A 17,101-nucleotide genomic window follows, 5' to 3' on the forward strand; every position below is an offset into this window, starting at 1 on the left:
GCGTTGCTCTGAAGTGGTGTCAAGCTGCAGACCACAAGAGAGGAGTGGCGGGTGCCAGGGAGCACAGCACCACATCTGGGCAGCCTGTCTGGTGTGGCAGCTGCCAGCACATGCTGCTGGCTGGATGCAGCTGCTGGGCCCTGCGGGGAGCTGCACTGAGGCTTCATCCAGCATCTCTAAAGCTCTGCCCTGAGGAGCCTGTACCCCTCTGTGCGTGTCTGTGTGTGTGTGTGTGTGTGTGTGTGTGTGTGTGTGTGTGTGTGTGTGTGGTCCTGCTTGGACTGGGTGGGTGACACCAGAGCCCAGGGAGGAAGGGGAAGCAGAAAGGGCTGGGCTTCTTCCAAAGTGAGTGCATGCCCAAGCATAACATGATGGGGAGCATCCTGGGGAGTATCCTGCAGCATTCCCCAGCACTGGGAATGCTCCTGCAGCACTAGAAACCCTGGCCATGGACACCACAGGGTGCCAGCAGTGTCAGGAGGTAACGCTGGGCTGTACCCATGTATTGTGCTGTGTCCTTAGGGGTGCTGGCCCGTTGCCTACATCCCCTGGGCTGGGGCACTGGGAGGAGGCAGCAGCCAGAGGACGATGTTATGATGTTATCCCGCTGCCTTTCCCCACCTCGGGGCCTTTCCAACCCCGTCCCACGCACTCTTCCTCACCCCCACCACGAACCTTGGTATTAAATGTGCTCGGCAGAGCCCGGGAGGCAGCGACAGGCTCCTGGGTGAATACTAATAACGGTGCCGTCCGCTCGCCCCAGACTTTCCCACACATCTGCAGCCACTTAATGTGGGAATCGTTAACCCTCTGCTTGCCCCGTGCCCAAAACACAGCCAAGGAGTGAAACCAGGACGCTCCCCACCAGTGCAGGGGGAATCACACACCCAACCCACTGAGAGCAGGGCCCACACGTGCTGGGAAGCAATGAGGGTGCCAGCATGTGTCCCTGTTCCCAGTGCCCTCTTGAGAATAGTCAGTTTGTGGCATTTGCATTTGCCAAGAAGCTGATCCAGATCCCAAAGAGGATCACTGAGCCCTGGATGGGGAGAGGGGAGCTGTGTGGCAGCACTGGTGGCACATCCATTTGGGCTGTCCTGGTCCATCTCTCTGGGGATCAGCTCTGCAGACTCTCCTCAGCTTGAGGACACAAGTGACAGCACAGGGGTGGTTCAGGCATCTGGGGAAAGCCAAAGGACACACACGAGTCTGCAGTGGGGCTGAGGGAGATGAGGCAGGGGGTTGTCCTCTGCAAGAGGGTTGCACTGATGTCTCCATTGCCAGAGAGGAGAGGTAACTCTTGGGACATTCAGGATTTAGGGAATGACTGAAAGGTCCTGGCTGGACTGGGATATGAGTGGGGCCATGCAGCTCTGGGATATGCTGGTCTGAAGCCACAGATTTGCCTTTGGGAGCAATAGGAGCTGGAGGTGGTGGGGAGGTGGTGGGGCAGAAGGCTGTGGGGGAAAAGGGGAGCAAGGGGAGACATCTCCTTGACTCTCTGTGGGCATCTCTGGTTCCTGCAGAAACCATGGTGGGGTTCAGAGCGAGCTGGGGGACAAGGCAGGACTTGGTTTCCCACATCGAGTGCCTCCTCCACGGGAGCAGGAGCTGATGGGATGGTGTCCCTGCTCCATCTGGGATAGCTGTGTGCAGCCTGGCCCCAGGGACGTCCCAGCCCTCCTCCTTCCAGGAGATGGCATCACTCGATCACGGATAGCAGCACCGAGCCCCAGGGAGCATCCAGGGAGCCCTGACTGCTCTCCCTCTCCACTTCATCTGCCTGGTTTCTACCAGGAACACCAGGTCTAAAGGCCTAGGGGTGGTCTGCAGGTTGGGTGCATTTCTGGGGGTCTCTAGGATGGATGGAGGGGGTACTGCCACCTGCTCTCACCCAGCTGGGGACCCCAGGGGCTCTGTCAGTTCCTCATCTGCTCACCCATGGGACCCCAGTGCAGGTGGCATGCTGAGGCACTGAGGGTCCCCCTCAGCACCCTTCAGCCCCAGTCGAGCAGCTGAGATGCTCCTTGGGGAGCCCGTGAAGGGCTCCTCATCTGGCTCCTCCCCAGCAGAAACTTCACCACCAGTAGTAAATGGATCAAAGAAAGGAAGAAGAGGGAAGTTATTGTTGGTGGATCTTTATGGCCTAATTGTCCTCCCCTTTGCCCACACTGAGGGAGGTCATGCTCAGCTCTCAGAGGGCACCTGGCCGTGCTGTGCCCTGCCTAGCCTGTCACCTGCTCCCCTGGGGAGGGTGCAGGTGTGGGCTGCTGCCCCAGAGCCCTGAGCCCCCCAGTCCCCAGGAGCTGCCTGAGCCCTTGGCATTGGCTCCACAGACTGGGAAAAGGTAAGGGGAGGCTGGGCTCCCTGTCACTGCCCGTCAGAAACAGCCAGTGGCAGGAATAACCCCAGTCCCTAAAACTGGGGGTGCAGCCACCCCTGGGATGGGACCCAACAGCCACCTGTGTTTGTCTGTGTTCTACCTCCCACCATCTGCTCAGGGGGAATTTTCTTCTTTCATTTTCCCCCACTTCCTGAGCATCTTTGCTGATGGGAGGAAGAAGAGGAGTAGGGTGGCCTTGACTCTCTACACAGAGGCTGTACTGAGATCCTGGGGTAAATCCAGGATAGATGGGGTTATATGGCACATCAGGCAATCTGAGTTGAGTGCTGAGCTGAGATCATCACTGGGTGGGACAGTCATGACAGTCACCTTTGTCACAAGGGAGGGACCTGGGACAAGGCTGAGCAAGGGGTTGGGGACCTGGGGGCCCAGGAGGGACGCTGCAAAGGGTTCACCTCTCCTGGTGCCTCCAGCCATGCCAGGTTTGGGGAAAGATAATGCAAGTGATGCCATCACTCTGGGGGTGATTTCCCTTTGCTGGGGGTTTACCCATCTCTGTCCTCATAAACCAGACCCGTCACCTCCTATCCATCTTCCCTCCATCTCATCCTGGCACCCACCCTTGCAGGAAATGGATGTAGCACAGGGGAATATGTGCACCCAGTTTCAGGTAGAACAGGGGCTAGACCAATGGGATGAGGTTCTTGGGACTGACACAGACCACTGAGGGTCCAAAGCCCCATGAAAGAAGTTTTATCCTCTCCTCTCAATGTCATCCTTAATTTTTCCCCCCCTGACTCCTATTGTCAAATTCCAGGCTGGTTCTGTCCCAAGAGGGATCATCCTTGCCCTGCTCACATTTCTAGCAGAGATGCTGCAGAGAAAATGACAGAGGGTGTTTTGCCTTGAGGAAGTGACAAAACACCTTCCTGAAGTTTCTATGGACTCTGCTTCTGATTGAGGAGAAGTCAGCCTGCAAATGACAGCTGTGGCTGCAGTGGTGGCCAGCGCAGCTGGAGTGTGACACTGGCAGGGAGGGGGACACCAGCGGGGCCGAGGTTCCCGGCTGCCAGTGGTGGGGGTTTCTGGGCAGTGTGCCACCCAGTGCCCCTCTGCAGTGCAGGTGTGTCTGGCCTGACAGGGGATGAGTGGGTGATCTCTGCTGGCGTGTTTGTGGCTGGCACCTCCCACCTTGCAGGCAGATAGGTGTCCCCTTTCTGCTTGATTTTCCCTATCACCAACATATGGGGATAGTTTTGCTTTCTTAGGAGAGGAAACAGGAGAGCAGCTCCTCTCGCTGCAGGGCCGTGAGCCCCCTGGAGATGTGTCAGCCCAGGTACTCCCAGCAGCGTCCATGGTGTCCATTCTCCTTGCACAAGGAGTCTGCCCACCTGTCCTGTTCTCTGAGGCTGGGCTGAGCTTTGCTGTCAGGATTGGAGGGGTGGATTTGCTCTGGGATGAAGGAAATGCAGACCCAGAGCCTCCACCAGCCCCTCTTTTCCAAAGGGGCAGATGCTGCCACTGGGCACAGGAAAATGCCATCTGGAGCAAGAGTTTGGTGTTCCCCAACATAGGGACAGAGTGGGTGACAGACACACACAGGCCAGCTTGTCCCCTGCATGCAGCCAGCTTTTCATATGGAGGTTCATCCCAAGGCACCCTGTTCCTGGGGTATGGATGGTGGTGGGGAGGGTCCCTTGGGGCATCCTCATGGGACTCCTGCGGCACCCTCATGTCCCCAAAGCCAGCTGCTACAGAGAAACCATGTCCTGTGGCTTGGGCATAGCTGTGGGGCAGTGACAGAGGGGCTGGGGGTTCCTCGGTGCTCCCTGGGGTCACCCCCTAGCTCATCCTCCTTGCAGTCAGAGTGGGAAGTTTGAACTCGTCCCCCTCACCCGCTGGGGTTTCTGCACTTTGAAATGCAAACCTGCCTTTCAATGCAAATGCTGCGAGAGGTTGGGCCCAATAAAAGCCCGTGGGCAGGGAGGTGCCTGGCCCCGGGACAGCTCCCCAAGGCGCCCAGGTGAGCGCCGGCCAAGGAGGGGCGGCCGCAGCCGCGGCTCGGCAGCGCAGCATGAGCGCGGGGCCGGCCCGGGAAGATGTACCTGGGCTATCTTCTGGATAAGGACACCAACATGTATCCCAGCCCGGTCCGGCACCCCAGCCTCAACCTCAGTCCCCAGAACTACGTGCCGGGGCCGCCGCAGTACTCGGACTTCGCCAGCTACCACCATGTGCCGGGGATTAACAACGAGCTGCACCACGGGCAGCCCGCAGCCGCCTGGGGCTCTCCCTACACCCCTGCCAAGGAGGACTGGCACTCCTATGGCACCGCCGCGCCGCCCTCCACCGCCAGCCCGGGCCAGTTCGGGTTCAGCCCCCCAGATTTTAACCCCATTCAGCCTCCGGGCTCTGGACTCCTGCCTCCAGCCATCAGCAGCTCGGTCCCCCAGCTCTCCCCTAATGCCCAGAGACGCACCCCGTATGAGTGGATGAGGCGCAGCATTCCCAGCACCAGCAACAACGGTAAGGAAAGCCCCGGCCCTGCAGCCCTGCAGCGTGCCCGGAGCAGAGGATCCCTCTGGAGTTCTGCAGGGCTGGATCCTGCTCTGGGGCTGCACGGGGGCTGCCAGAGGGACAGCAAGCTTGGCCTGTCCTTGGCACAACACCCAGTCCTCAAAGAGCAGGGGAGCTCGGAGGTGGCAGGGGCTGAGGATGGGCAGGGAGGGTGCTGTCCTTCCACACTCACAGCTGGGCTTGTCTGGCTGGAAAGTCATTTTCCCCAACTGGTGCCATTGCCTGCGGCCACTGGGTAGGATGGGTAGAGCCAGAGACCCCCAGGGCACTGAGGGTGTTGGATGGCATGGGGGTCTCAAAAGTGCAAGAGTGAGAGAGCAGGGCTGTGGCTGTACATGAGAGCGTGAGAGGCTGTAAGGTGAGCGTGCAAGGTGCCCAAAGCTGTGTGCGTGTGCAGGGAAGGAGGTGTGTGTGTATCCATGCCCTGTGTGCGCATGAGGGGGACTCGGTGAGGTGCTGCAGGCTCTGTGTGGGTGTGCAGGGCACCATGAGGAGAGTGTGTGTACAGGCAGTGCCACCAGGTGTGGGGGGGGAGGTGAGGTGCCCGGTGTGTGTGTGCAGGGAGCTGTGGGGATGGCGTGGTGCATGGTGTGTGTGTGCAGGGTGCTGTGGGGATGGCGTGGTGCATGGTGTGTGTGTGCAGGGTGCTGTGGGGATGGCGTGGTGCATGGTGTGTGTGTGCAGGGTGCCGTGTGTTCTCTGGGGACAGTGCCACGTGGAGGGTGGCCGTGGGTGCTGCAGGTGCACGGGTCAGTGGGTGCCCGGCTCTGCAGGAAAGGGGGCCCTGGTTCCTGTGGTTCCCTCTGGCCTGGGCACGGAGTGGTCATGCTGTCCTCAGGGTCCTGTCCCCGCTGAACTCCTGACCTGGGGGAAGCGTCTGGGTGACCCCAGCCCCCTACCCGCCCTGCCGCCCACTTCAAAGGCGGTGGGCAGATCCCCCTTGGGGCCAGCCCAAATTGACAAGGACCTCTCTTTGTCATGGAGATGGTGGCCGGCTCCTTTGGCAGTGAGGTGAGGTGCGGGCCCTTTGTCCTGGCTACCCTCACCCTTTCATCTTCCCAGCCTGGACCCTTCCCAGCAGGACCCATGGGGCTTGCCTGAACCTGCCATCCCTCTCCCTCTCCTGTGCTGGCCGTGAGCTCCTCAGAGCACTGCTGGGCCCAGCTCATCACAGGAGTGGCTGTGGGTATCTCTCAGGGGTGAGTTTGCTTTGAGTTACTGCTGCCCCAGATCCCTGGAATCAGGGCCTGGGCTCCCTGTTTGCAAAGTGCCTCCAGTTTTTGGCTTTGCACTATTCCCAGTGGCCAAGGGCCATGTAAGGGTCTTCTGCAGAGGAGCCTGGGGTCTTCCAGCATGGAAAATACCTACTCATATTCCCAGAATCTGTGTGGCAGTGATGGGGACCAGTGTCTGCAGTGGAGCAGGCAGAACATTCTGATAAATGGAAAAAAACCCAGCCCCAGTCTGGAAAGAGGAGGGAGAGGCAGGCTGGTATTTCCTGTCCCATTTTAAGCACTGAATGTAGCTATTTAGGAAAAATGCTTCCCCCAAGATGCAGTGATGGAGACCCACAGGCGTGCCAGGGCTGAGGGCTTCCCTCTGCCCAGGGTGGAGAGGGAAATGTGATGTGCAGCCCTCCCCTGCAGCAGGAACCCTGCCACTTCTGCAGGTTTTGTAGGTCTGAACATCTTGGTTTCTTCCGAGAAGAGAGGTGGGAGGGAAAATGAATGGGGAAGGAAAGCCATCAGCACACCTCTCCTCTGGATCAAGGCCATGGGTTTACACCCAGCAGTGGGGCCAAGATAAAGCAGGAGCTTGAAAGTGCCTCTGATTGAGTTAGACGACAATTGAGTTGATTGAATTCTGGAAAAATATCATTAGTTACTTAGTTTGTATCTCTTAGATCAAATACATACAAAGGAACAAATAAACCAGCCTTGTTCCTCTCGCACACAGAGGAGCTACCCCAGCCCCACCACAATGATGCAGGGATGAAAAGCTCTTTTTTGAGGTGGTTTCATTGGGGTTAAGGACTGTTCTTGCACCTCTGCTGGGTCCAAGCCCAATACTGCTGCTGCCAAGCACTGCAGGATTTGGTTGGGGTGGGATCATGAGCTGGGAGATGGTGGGATGCAATTGGTACTTTCCAGTGCTGCCCTTTAAATAAAAGTCTTCATTAAGCTTGAAAGACAGTAGGGCAGAGATAGGTTTGACATAGATAAGGGTGAAGTTCTTAAATGAATCATTTTATTGAAATCAATGAACTGGACTTTGATCAGTCTGGATTGATAAACTCCTCATCTCACCGCAGTGGGAATAGGAAATGAATACCTGGAGGTTTTTTGCTATAAATATCAACAGTTTCATTGTGAATGCTATAAATCGTAATACTTCAGAGTGTTGTAAATGAATGTTCCCCTTCTGTCTTGGCTTGTATGAACAGCTTCTGGCCATAGTTTGAAAGCTTTTGGGGAAGAGCTGAATGGTAGCAAAATAAAATGTTGTGCAGGGAATATGAGTGTGTTGGGCACTTCTGCAAATATGATCCAGAGCTTGAGAAAAAATCAATGAGAAATCTCCCAATGACTCACTGCAGAGTCAGGCTTAACAGGGGGTGATTTTCTGTACCTGTTGCTACAGTCATGCATGCTTCACCTGGCTGAGCTGAGATAACCCAGCAGCAGAAGGGATTAAACCGGGAATTGGGAGATACAGGGAATCGAGCTGGAAAATGTCCCCAGGCCTCATTTCTCTCTCCAATGTCACCTCCTTTTCTGCTCATAAAATCTTCACTAGCAGCATGTCAGAGCCTCATGCTTCCTCCTTATTCACAATTATTTGCAAACTTCCCTGTGAATTGCACCCAGGGTTTATAAAAAGCTCAGGAAGGTGGCTGGAAGTGGAGCTGGCTGAACTTTGAAATTCACCCTCTGCTTGTTAGTCATGCAAATCCTCAGATACCGCCTCGGGTCTGGCTTTTAGGTCACTAATTGAGCAGGGGCTGCAGTGCTAAATATTGCAAGTGAAAGTGCAATTGGAGCATCCCTTGCAGAGGCAAATGTGCTCAGGGCTTCGTGTGGTACCAATGCCTGTGGTGCCCACGCAGGTTTTGGGGTGATGGAGAGCGAGCGGTGATGTTCTGGGCATGTGGTGATTCGCTGGGTGTGCAGTTTTCCATCTCAGTTTTATTATTTCTAGGTCAGTTTTCCAGCTCTGTTTATTTTCCTAGAGGGGCCCATGAACACTGGGGGAAGGAGTTCAAACCCTAGTAATGAGACAGAAATGTTTCCCCTGGACTGCTGGGATTCATGCTGTGCTTGGTATGTTTTGGGATGATGGTGCTGGCTGGAGGACAGCGCATTTCCCTGGTCAGTCCCTCCGTGGGGAGCCTCTCTTTAGGCCATGCTCATTCCCTGTGAGACCTTTCCTTCACTGGGACACTCGAGGTGTGTGTCAGGCCCCATCAGTCTTCTCCCTTTGAATTATTAACCCACAACCTGCTCCTGGCCCCAGCTAAGGTTTGTTGACAGCTTAGCCTCCTGGCCAAGGTACAGGCCTCTCAAACTTTCCTAGAATTGACTTTCCTTGAACAAAAAGGGCTTCCCTGGCGCACTGGCAGTACCTACGTGATGGGCTTGGCTGGCTAATACCCTGGGATTAGCAGAGGGACACTTTAAACCTCTGGCCAATGACAGATGTGTCCTATAGGGGACCTTTCAAGGACACCCAATGCAGTCCTGTTAGCTTTGTGATTGCTTGGATAAGGGGCTGCATCCTTCCCCCACACTGCCCCATGGCAAGGATGGGCCAAATCCTATAGGGCTGCAAAGAGGGAGAGGAACCCTGGTGTCCATATGGAATCCCCCCACTGCCTTTCTGTCCTGCTCTGCCCACTGCAGGTGAGCCACATCCATCCAGGAGGCAGGCTGGGATGAGCTGGGTCAGGCTGGAGTGAGGTGATGTTCTGAGTGGGGCTGTGCCCACCCCACGTGTGCCAGCAGCCCGTGTGTCACCCTGGAGCTGCTGTGCTCTTTGACCCAGCACAGGAGCCAGGCTGGCGGCGCTCAGCTCGGCACTCATAAAACATGGGAACAACTGAAGGAATTTGCCAGGTGCCAAAATAAAGGCTTGAGTCGCTGCAGGGCTGGGAAAGACTTGCCTCAGCACCCAGCTTTGTGCTGCTGCCCCTGGGGATGAAGGGAGCATCTGGCTGTGTCGTCCATGTCCAGGAACGCGGGGTTGTGATGGGGAATCGCCAGCTCGCTGCAAACACCAGGCATCTGCTCTTCATCCCCTTGGGGTCTGCACCTCCCAGGAGGAGGATGGGGCTTGCAGGAGGGGTGTCCTCACCAATGGGTGTGGAGTGGGTGCAGCTCTGTCCCTGTCCCACGGTGCTGGCTGTGTAAAACCCAGCCAGGGCCAGCCTGTGCTCCTGTGCACTGGTTTTCACTCTCCAAATGCAGCTCTTTAACCAGGTGTTTCTGCCCTTTCCTGCAGCAGGGCTGCCCTGCCTGACTGCGCTGTGCACCGAGCCTGGGCTCTGCTGCAACTCTCAGGCATTCATTCCCCAGCCACACACTGGCACTGAGAGCAAAGCTTTTTGGGGAACACAGAGCTTGATCCTCAGTGAGCAGGAGACCAGAAAGCCATTGGGTCAAGCGGTGCAGTTTAGCAAGTGAAATGGTTCCAGGGCTCACCATACAAAGCTGAACCAGGTTTTATTGCTACCTGGTACACATGGGAGAATTGCAGTTTGCTCTGAAGCCTTTGGCACCAGGATGAAATATTCAGATTGTGTGAGGTGAACTGCCATGGAGAGAGCTACTCTGGGTGTTGGAGCATTGCTGGGCTCCTTGGAGGGGCCCTCAGACTCCAAGATGAGTCCTGGCTCAAGCCTGATCTCTCAAATGCCCATTTTCCCAACCCAGAGTAGAGATGGGGGAGCTCTGAGGAGTGAGGATTCATCCAGCATTCCCTCCCTCCTCAGCACTGAGACATTAAATATGTACACAGAAGATGTGTAGCTCCTCTCACCCTGTTTTTGCCAGCCAGCCGTTGTCTATGTGCAATGATTCTGGCAGAGGACTGATGTCAGCAGGGATCTCGGGAGGATTGCCCTGCTGAGGAGTCGTTCCTCACCGGCTGGATGAAACGAGCCACATGGCTCCGCTCCTGCGGCCCGTGCCGGCCATCCATCCATCACTCCTCGGCTTCCTGCGGCACAGGGAAAATAGCTGAGGATGTTGAAGTATGCAAGGGAAGGGGAAGGCTTGTGAAAGCCGTGAGCTGCCGGTTCCCAGCGCTCAGGGAGTGTGAGGGGCTCGGGTTTATCCCCCCCTCCCAGACCACAGAGGAGCGTGGGTGTTTCGGAGCGGCTGCTGGAGCTGGAGGGGGGAGAAATGAGTGTGGAGAGGGGGGTGGACAGGGACACCAGTGCAGACCTCGGGGTTCCCGTTTCCCGTCGGTTCAGAGATGGTGGAAGGGGCTGGGCTGTGTGCCCGAGCCTCAGCACCAGCTCTGGGCAGTGCTGCTCCCGGCACCGCTGCTCGGCACAGGGAGCATCGGCCCCTCCGCACGCAGGCAGCTGGAGCACATCTGGCTGCCAGATGAGGGTGGCTCCAGCCAGCCTGGAAGCTCCTGAGCTTTAGAGGACGACCTCAGCCCTTTCCTGAGCTTGGTGTCTCTTTCATGGGGCATTTCTCTGCTGGCTGTCCTCAGCTTTGTGGGGTTGTGAGGGGGATTTCCCCCCATGGAGCTACAGAAGGACTGGGGATTAAACTGCCCATGGAATCTCATGGCTTTGACCCTGGGACTGTGTGCCTCAGTTTCTCCAGCTGTTGCATTGCCTAAGCTCTGTTGGGGTGAGGGAAGTTTTCCTTGATCCTTTCCCTGGGTAGAAATGCCAGATCCTCACAGAGCACCAATTCCTCTGCGATGGGAGGATTTTATCCTCTTTGCAAGTAGATGCTGCTCGTTAGAATGGAGCAGCTTTACCATGGAGAGGAAGCACCCACACAGAGGGGACAGCCCTGTGACCTGTCTTGCTGCACTTCACCTCTGGTAAGGACCAGTTCTTTCCCAGGTGTTCCCTGGTGACAGGACTTTTACACCTGATGCTTTTTAGCATTATAATATTGCAATGCCACCTGATAGTGTGGGAGCAGGCCCCCAGTACAGACAGATGGGCAGACAAGGCTGTGCAGATGGAGCCTGCGTGGGGCCAGAGCACAGCCAGGAAATGGGATCAGGCAGGATGGCTCTGGGAGCACAAGGAGCCTGCACAGAGCAAGGCATGGGAGCTGCTGAGGCAGCCTGGCATCCCCTCTGCCTGCACCTCCTCTGCAAAGCAACACCCACTGTGTCCCCAGGCCCTGGGGACCTCTGCTGTGGGGTGACAGCTGTCACTACCGTGGGTTCACATCTCAGTGGCTCCAGCCAGTGAGTTGGCACTACCATGCCCCAGCTTCCCTGACCCGAGCCCTGGTGGCTGCACAGCAGCTTCTCACAGAGCCAGAGTTTGTGTTTGTGGTGACTTTGAGCTGCTTTGACCTGTGAAATAGAGACTTTTCTAAAAGTGCTGCAGTTTATGCTGCTGGCAGATGTGCTGCTCCTGCTGTGGCTGGGAGAAATGTGTCCATGGATGGGGATCCTCCCTTTGGAGCTGGGCTGACCCCTCATAACATGCCAGCTTTTGCTCTACCTCCACACAGGGTGCCACTGCCACCCCACAATCTCTTTCCTCCCTGGTTTGAAGCAGCCCCTTCCCAGATGTTCTTAGAGCTGCTCAGCACCAGTCTCACAATGTCCATATTCTCAGTCTGTTAGGGTTTTTGGGGCACAGGTTTTTTCCTTAAAACCCATCTTTTGGGCAGGCCAGGACTGGGGATGGTGAAATATGCCCTTCCTGGCAGCCTCCACTGTGGCTGTGAGGTGAGAGCGCTTGGGATGGTGGGCACAGGATCCACTTTGATTTTCCCTTACCCTGCCAGGCTCCTGATGCAGCCCCGGGCAGGAGCTCTGGTATCCCTGTTCTGGGGCAGGGTTGCTGTGGGGAGTGAATCCAGGCTGGGGTCAGGGCTCCATCCCCTGGGTGTGTGCGTGCACGCGTCCCTTGGGGTTTGCACAGCACATTAAAGCTATTCCCTTATCTAATCGTGGCTCAGGTGAGTGCTATTAGGGTTGTACATTAACAGTGCTAACGATGCCCTCTCCCCACGCTCTCATTGGCCCTGCCTTGATCCCAGAGCCGAAACCATTCCCACTGGCCCCACGGATGGCTCCCTTTGCCTGTCCAAGCAGTTCCTTTGCCTGATCTTTCTGGGACAAGCAGGAGGGGCTGTAAATGCATAGCAGGGTTGGAATGGGCTAGCAACTGTGCTAAGGGACATCACTGACATCCCCTCTGCACCCCATCCACTCCCTCCTGGGGCAGCAGCCCCAGCTCCAGGTTATCCCAGCCATGGCACAGCCTGTTTCAGCTTTGCCAGGCTTGGCTGGAAATGCAGGAGCAGTTCCATCCCTCTCTTTGGCCATAGGCACGAGGGCTCCCCATAAGGAACCGGATTGGCTTGTCCCGAATTTCCTCTTTCTTTTCACAGAGCCATAAAAAGGCTCCAGGAGAGAGCTAAGTGTAACCAAGCATTCATATTCAAGGCAGTTGAATTATTCATTGTCAATAGTATTTCTTGCAAATCCTCTCTTTTCCTTGTGAATCACCCACAGTACATCTCTGAATTAAGCAAACATCTGAAAACAGCAATTAGTGGAGGTGAATAACTTTCCATCTCTGGCTTGGTCGTCAGCCCCCTGTTTTGAATTTTTTCTACCTGATATTGAGCAGAAAGTGATGATATTGATACTGATATTGAGCTGGTGCCCAGCTCACCCCATGATGGCTCTGCCAGCCCTGAGGCAAAGCCCAACCTCAATCCAGGATGAAGGATAAAGAAGGAATAACAAAGAACAGGCTGTGATGGATCTATTTACAGCTGCAGCAGGAAATAATAATTCCTACTGAAATCCATGGCATATGTGATATTCACAAACTGCCTTATTTCTTTAGTCTTTAATTCATTTTTTTTACTCTATCTGTCAACTCCTTCACTTTACAGGTATTCCTTTTTTCCAAACAGTGGTATTCAAATAAAAACATTGCAAGTAAGATCATTTAAAAGTTATTATCTCTTTAGAGAGGCTTTTGCTTTCAAATGGAAAAAAAAAAAAAAGAAGATAAATCTATGAGAAAGAAAAATCTTGCAGGAGCCCCTGAGCCTGGAGGAGCCAGAGGGGGGCCCAGTTTCTCACGGAGCTGCTAAACCTCACATAAATCTCCACCAGAGCATCTGGTTTATTCTGTAACTTCTTGGGAATTGCTGTGTTTGCAGATTCAGCACAGGTCCCTCCTGGGCTGGGGTGCAGAAGATCTTTTGATGCTGGTGAACCCTTCCCCTGCAGGGTGCTGAGAGGCAGCAGTGACCCCCGGGATGGACAGGGGCCCTGAGGGAGGGCGAGGGCAGGGTGGGATCCTGCATGGGCTGGGTGTCCCCAGCATCACTCCAGCCCAGCAGGGCTCCCGTGGGCAGTTTTGTTTGGAGCTGTCACAGCTGATGTGTGCCAGACAGGAGACAAGTGCCTGCAGAGCTGCCATACACCCCTTGCACACGGAATCTCTGCGTTTCAGCCCTGTCTCTGCAGACAGCCCATTAACACCTTGCTCAATCAAATTAACCTTTTTTTCCCTTTTTTAACTCACAGGGTCACCCTGTGTGGTGTGCACAGGTATGACCCAATGGTGGTGAGGAGGGATTAGGTGTTTGCTCCTACCCAGCCCTGGGATGAGCTGGGCTCCCCACTCTGAAACATTCACTGAATTCATCACATCCCTCAAATACCAGTTAGTAGCTGGAATCCTGCAGTGGTGCTGGAAATCTGGTTCTATTCCTGGTCATGTTGCAGCCTGGCTGGGCTCCTTCCCTCTTCCATGGATCACTGGAGAGCTTCAGTGCTTCTTGGGGACTGTGCTGGGACCCTCAGCCATCACCCTGCTCATGCTTTGCTGAGCCAGCACCACCAGGAGCAATGGCAGGAGGACACAGACAGAGGCACAGCCGTGGAAACTGGGTGCTAACTCGAACTGAGTGACTGCTGCTTGTGTGCCTGGGAGTGCCAGCATCAAGTGCCAGCAGGATGAGATGCCTCCCGTGCCCATCCCAGGTCCTGCTGGCTCCCACTCGTGCTTCCACTCTTGGTTTGCTCAGTGGTCAATGCCATGAGCTGGACTCTTGTGGCTCCTGCTCACACAGTAGAAAATCAGCTGCTTTCTTCCATCCCAGGTGATGCTGCAAGGGAGCCCCTCTCCCACTTGCAGTACTCTGGGGCCATGGGTTGTCCTGTCTTGAACTCTTTCACATTTAGGTTTCAGCATAAGAAGTGGTTTAGGAATGTCTCCATCTCCTTGCAATGGGAGAACAGGTGAGAGACACTGTCAAAAATAAAACTGAGCTGGTTGACAAACAGATTTGCAACCTGGAGGTTGGAGTTTGCTCTGTGGATGTTCTCTAATGTCTCATTAGGGTGTTTAGAGCCCAGTTTTCCTCTGCACTACCTAAACTCCTGCTTCCACTCAGATGGTGTCAGAATACAATTGTACTGCTGGGACTGCCCAGTGTCCAACTGATTTGGCCTAAATGAGTGGATGTGCAAAAGACTCTTTAGGGAGAACAGATGAACAGGATGGCAGGCACACTAAGATCCCATTTCCTGGCAGAACCAGGCTGCAAGCACAGTTATGTAGGTTGCTGGGTCACTAGAAATCCCTTTCTGCACATGTGCAGCAGTGGTGTGCAGTATCTTGTCCATGTTGATTCACCCAGGGCAGCCCCAGGGAAATCCATGGAGCTGTTCTGAGCTTGCTCCCACTCCTTCCCACAGCAGCATCAGCATCAGAAATTCAGAAGGAGATGGGCAAACACCTCTGCCAGGCAAACAAATGGCCAGGCATCATTCCCCTCGACTCCCTGAAACAGGATTTTGTACTTTTGGGTGGAGAAGCAAATCTTCACAGCTGTGTTTATTCCCTGCCTATGGGCTCTTCTGCAGAGGACAACACCAGAAACTTCTCAGCAAACTGCCAGGCATGGGCGTCCTCCCTCAGAGTGCCACCTGCCCCCACAGCCCATGGAGAGCTCCACAGCTCACCCTGTGTGCCTGGGGGATAACAAAGGAACTTAGGAAGGGACAGCTGGGCTACCTTTGACTGTATTTTTCTGCTAGAAAGCAGCAGGTGCTGTTTGCAGACCCATGGGATGTGCACAGACATGTGGGTCCTGATGGCCCCAAGCTCTGTCCATATTTGGGGGACCAAGGAGAGATTCAGGCTGGCTTTGGCCAAACACCCCTGGCCCATGGAGCCAGTTTCCAGGAGTGCTTAGGCATCATGTGGGCTTTCTCCAGTGCATCTTTAAAAACTGCACCTCAAGCACTGCCCTCTGTCTTAGCTCGGTACAGGGAGAAGGAGAGCAACCCTCTGGGTGGCAGAGAAATGTGGTCCTTCCAGGGTTTTCTGTCCTTCCCTGTTCTGATCCATGCACATTCAAATGATGGCACCTCGGTTTGGGGCTTCCTAGAAAAAGAGCTGGGCTTTCCTTAGCCCTGCCAGGCAGCTGTCCTCAGCCCACCGCAGGACCTGCAGCTCTGCTCCTCTCAGGGACCATGTGTCATGACACAGGGGATTTAGGGTCCATAGGTTGGATATTAGGAATAAGTTTTTCACAGAGAGTGATAAAGTTCTGGTATGGCCTGCCCAGGGAGGTGGTGGAGTCACCATCCCTGAATGTGTTTAAAAAAAGACTGGATCTGGCACTCAGTGCCATGGTTTAGTTGAGGTTTCAGGGAATGGGTTGGACTTGATGATCTTGAAGGTCCCTTCCAGCTTTGTGATTCTGTGATCTTCTGTGATCTTCAGAAGGGATCTCTGAATCCCTCCTGCTCTTTCCTCCAAGCAATTCCACTAAAGCCCAGGTACTTCCCAACAAGAAGAAACATTCTGGTGCAAAACAGGATATTAAAACCAGTAGGAACCTCCTAATTCTCCCACTGGTCCCCAGGGCATTGCCATGTTTCTCCTGATCTCTCCACAGGTGGCTGTGTGTCTCCTCCGTGCCCTTGGGGATGCTCCTTACATTCCTTCCACTGCTCCCCTTCTTCCCTCGTTGGCTCACCCCCACTCTGCTCTCTCTGCCAGGCAAGACCAGGACAAAGGACAAGTACCGGGTGGTGTACACGGACCACCAGCGCCTGGAGCTGGAGAAGGAGTTTCACTACAGCCGCTACATCACCATCCGCCGCAAGGCTGAGCTGGCGGCGGCCCTCGGGCTGACCGAGCGGCAGGTCAGGGGACCCTGGGCGGACATGGGCATGGGAAGGGCGGGGAAGGGCAGACATGGGCATGGGGAAGGGCAGGGAAGGGCAGACATGGGCATGGGGAAGGGCAGGGAAGGGCGGGAGCTTTAGCCCAAGAGGTTAGAGGAGGCCCCACCTTGCTCCACAGACTCCCCTTCCTTTCCAAACTTTGGGTTGCCCTCCCTACGCCATGAGGACTGGAGGTTGTCATCCTTGCCTGTGTCCATCCTCATCTCCACTGTCCTCTTTTCCTTTCTGCAGGTGAAAATCTGGTTTCAGAATCGGAGGGCGAAGGAGAGGAAGGTGAACAAGAAGAAGCTGCAGCAGCAGAGCCAACCCACCAGCACCACCACACCGACCCCACCAGCTGTCAGCACCCTGGGACCCATTGGGGGCCTCTGCAGCAGCAATGCCCCCAACCTCGTCTCCTCATCTCCGCTGACGATCAAGGAAGAATTCATGCCTTAATCCTCTTCACCAGCTGCAGACCCCAAGAGAAAAGCACTATGCAGCAGAGCCCTGCCAGCCCATGTGCTCTGAAGGGTGACAGCCCCTTCCAAAGACACGACTGTCCCTGGCTGAACTGATGGGACAGACAGCGAGGCTGGGCCGGGTGGCACTGAGGCCTTCCCAAGGAACTGGTGGGCTCTTCACTGTGTAAAAACCTGGGTTAGGTCCTGCTCTCCCACAGGAACCACACGCTGGTTTGGTCTCTGGTCTTTGTAGCAAGGTCCTGATGTCAGCAGAAGGAAGGGGGTGATAGTGGAGGAGGGCTTTCCT

General features: G+C 55.3%; 1 protein-coding gene across 1 annotated transcript; it reads left to right on the forward strand.

Moving 5' to 3' along the window:
- Window positions 1–4,350: 4,350 nt before the first annotated feature.
- On the forward strand, window positions 4,351–16,879 carry CDX1 (caudal type homeobox 1). Its single transcript, XM_030284210.4, has 3 exons — window positions 4,351–4,870; window positions 16,164–16,309; window positions 16,583–16,879. Exons 1-3 carry the CDS (start codon window positions 4,444–4,446, stop codon window positions 16,787–16,789), a joined length of 780 nt encoding a protein of 259 aa, XP_030140070.1. The 5' UTR covers window positions 4,351–4,443; the 3' UTR covers window positions 16,790–16,879.
- The last annotated feature ends 222 nt before the right edge of the window (window positions 16,880–17,101 follow it).

The sequence above is a fragment of the Taeniopygia guttata genome, chromosome 13 (assembly GCF_048771995.1).
Source record: "Taeniopygia guttata chromosome 13, bTaeGut7.mat, whole genome shotgun sequence".
NCBI classification, from domain to species: domain Eukaryota; kingdom Metazoa; phylum Chordata; class Aves; order Passeriformes; family Estrildidae; genus Taeniopygia; species Taeniopygia guttata.

Bases quoted from the DNA above. Each gene is read 5' to 3' on its own strand.
- CDX1 (XM_030284210.4), top strand. From the start codon at position 4,444: ATGTACCTGGGCTATCTTCTGGATAAGGACACCAACATGTATCCCAGC. The intron at 4,871-16,163 runs GTAAGGAAAGCC...TCTCTCTGCCAG, and splicing joins TCCCAGCACCAGCAACAACG to GCAAGACCAGGACAAAGGAC. The intron at 16,310-16,582 runs GTCAGGGGACCC...TCCTTTCTGCAG, and splicing joins TCGGGCTGACCGAGCGGCAG to GTGAAAATCTGGTTTCAGAA.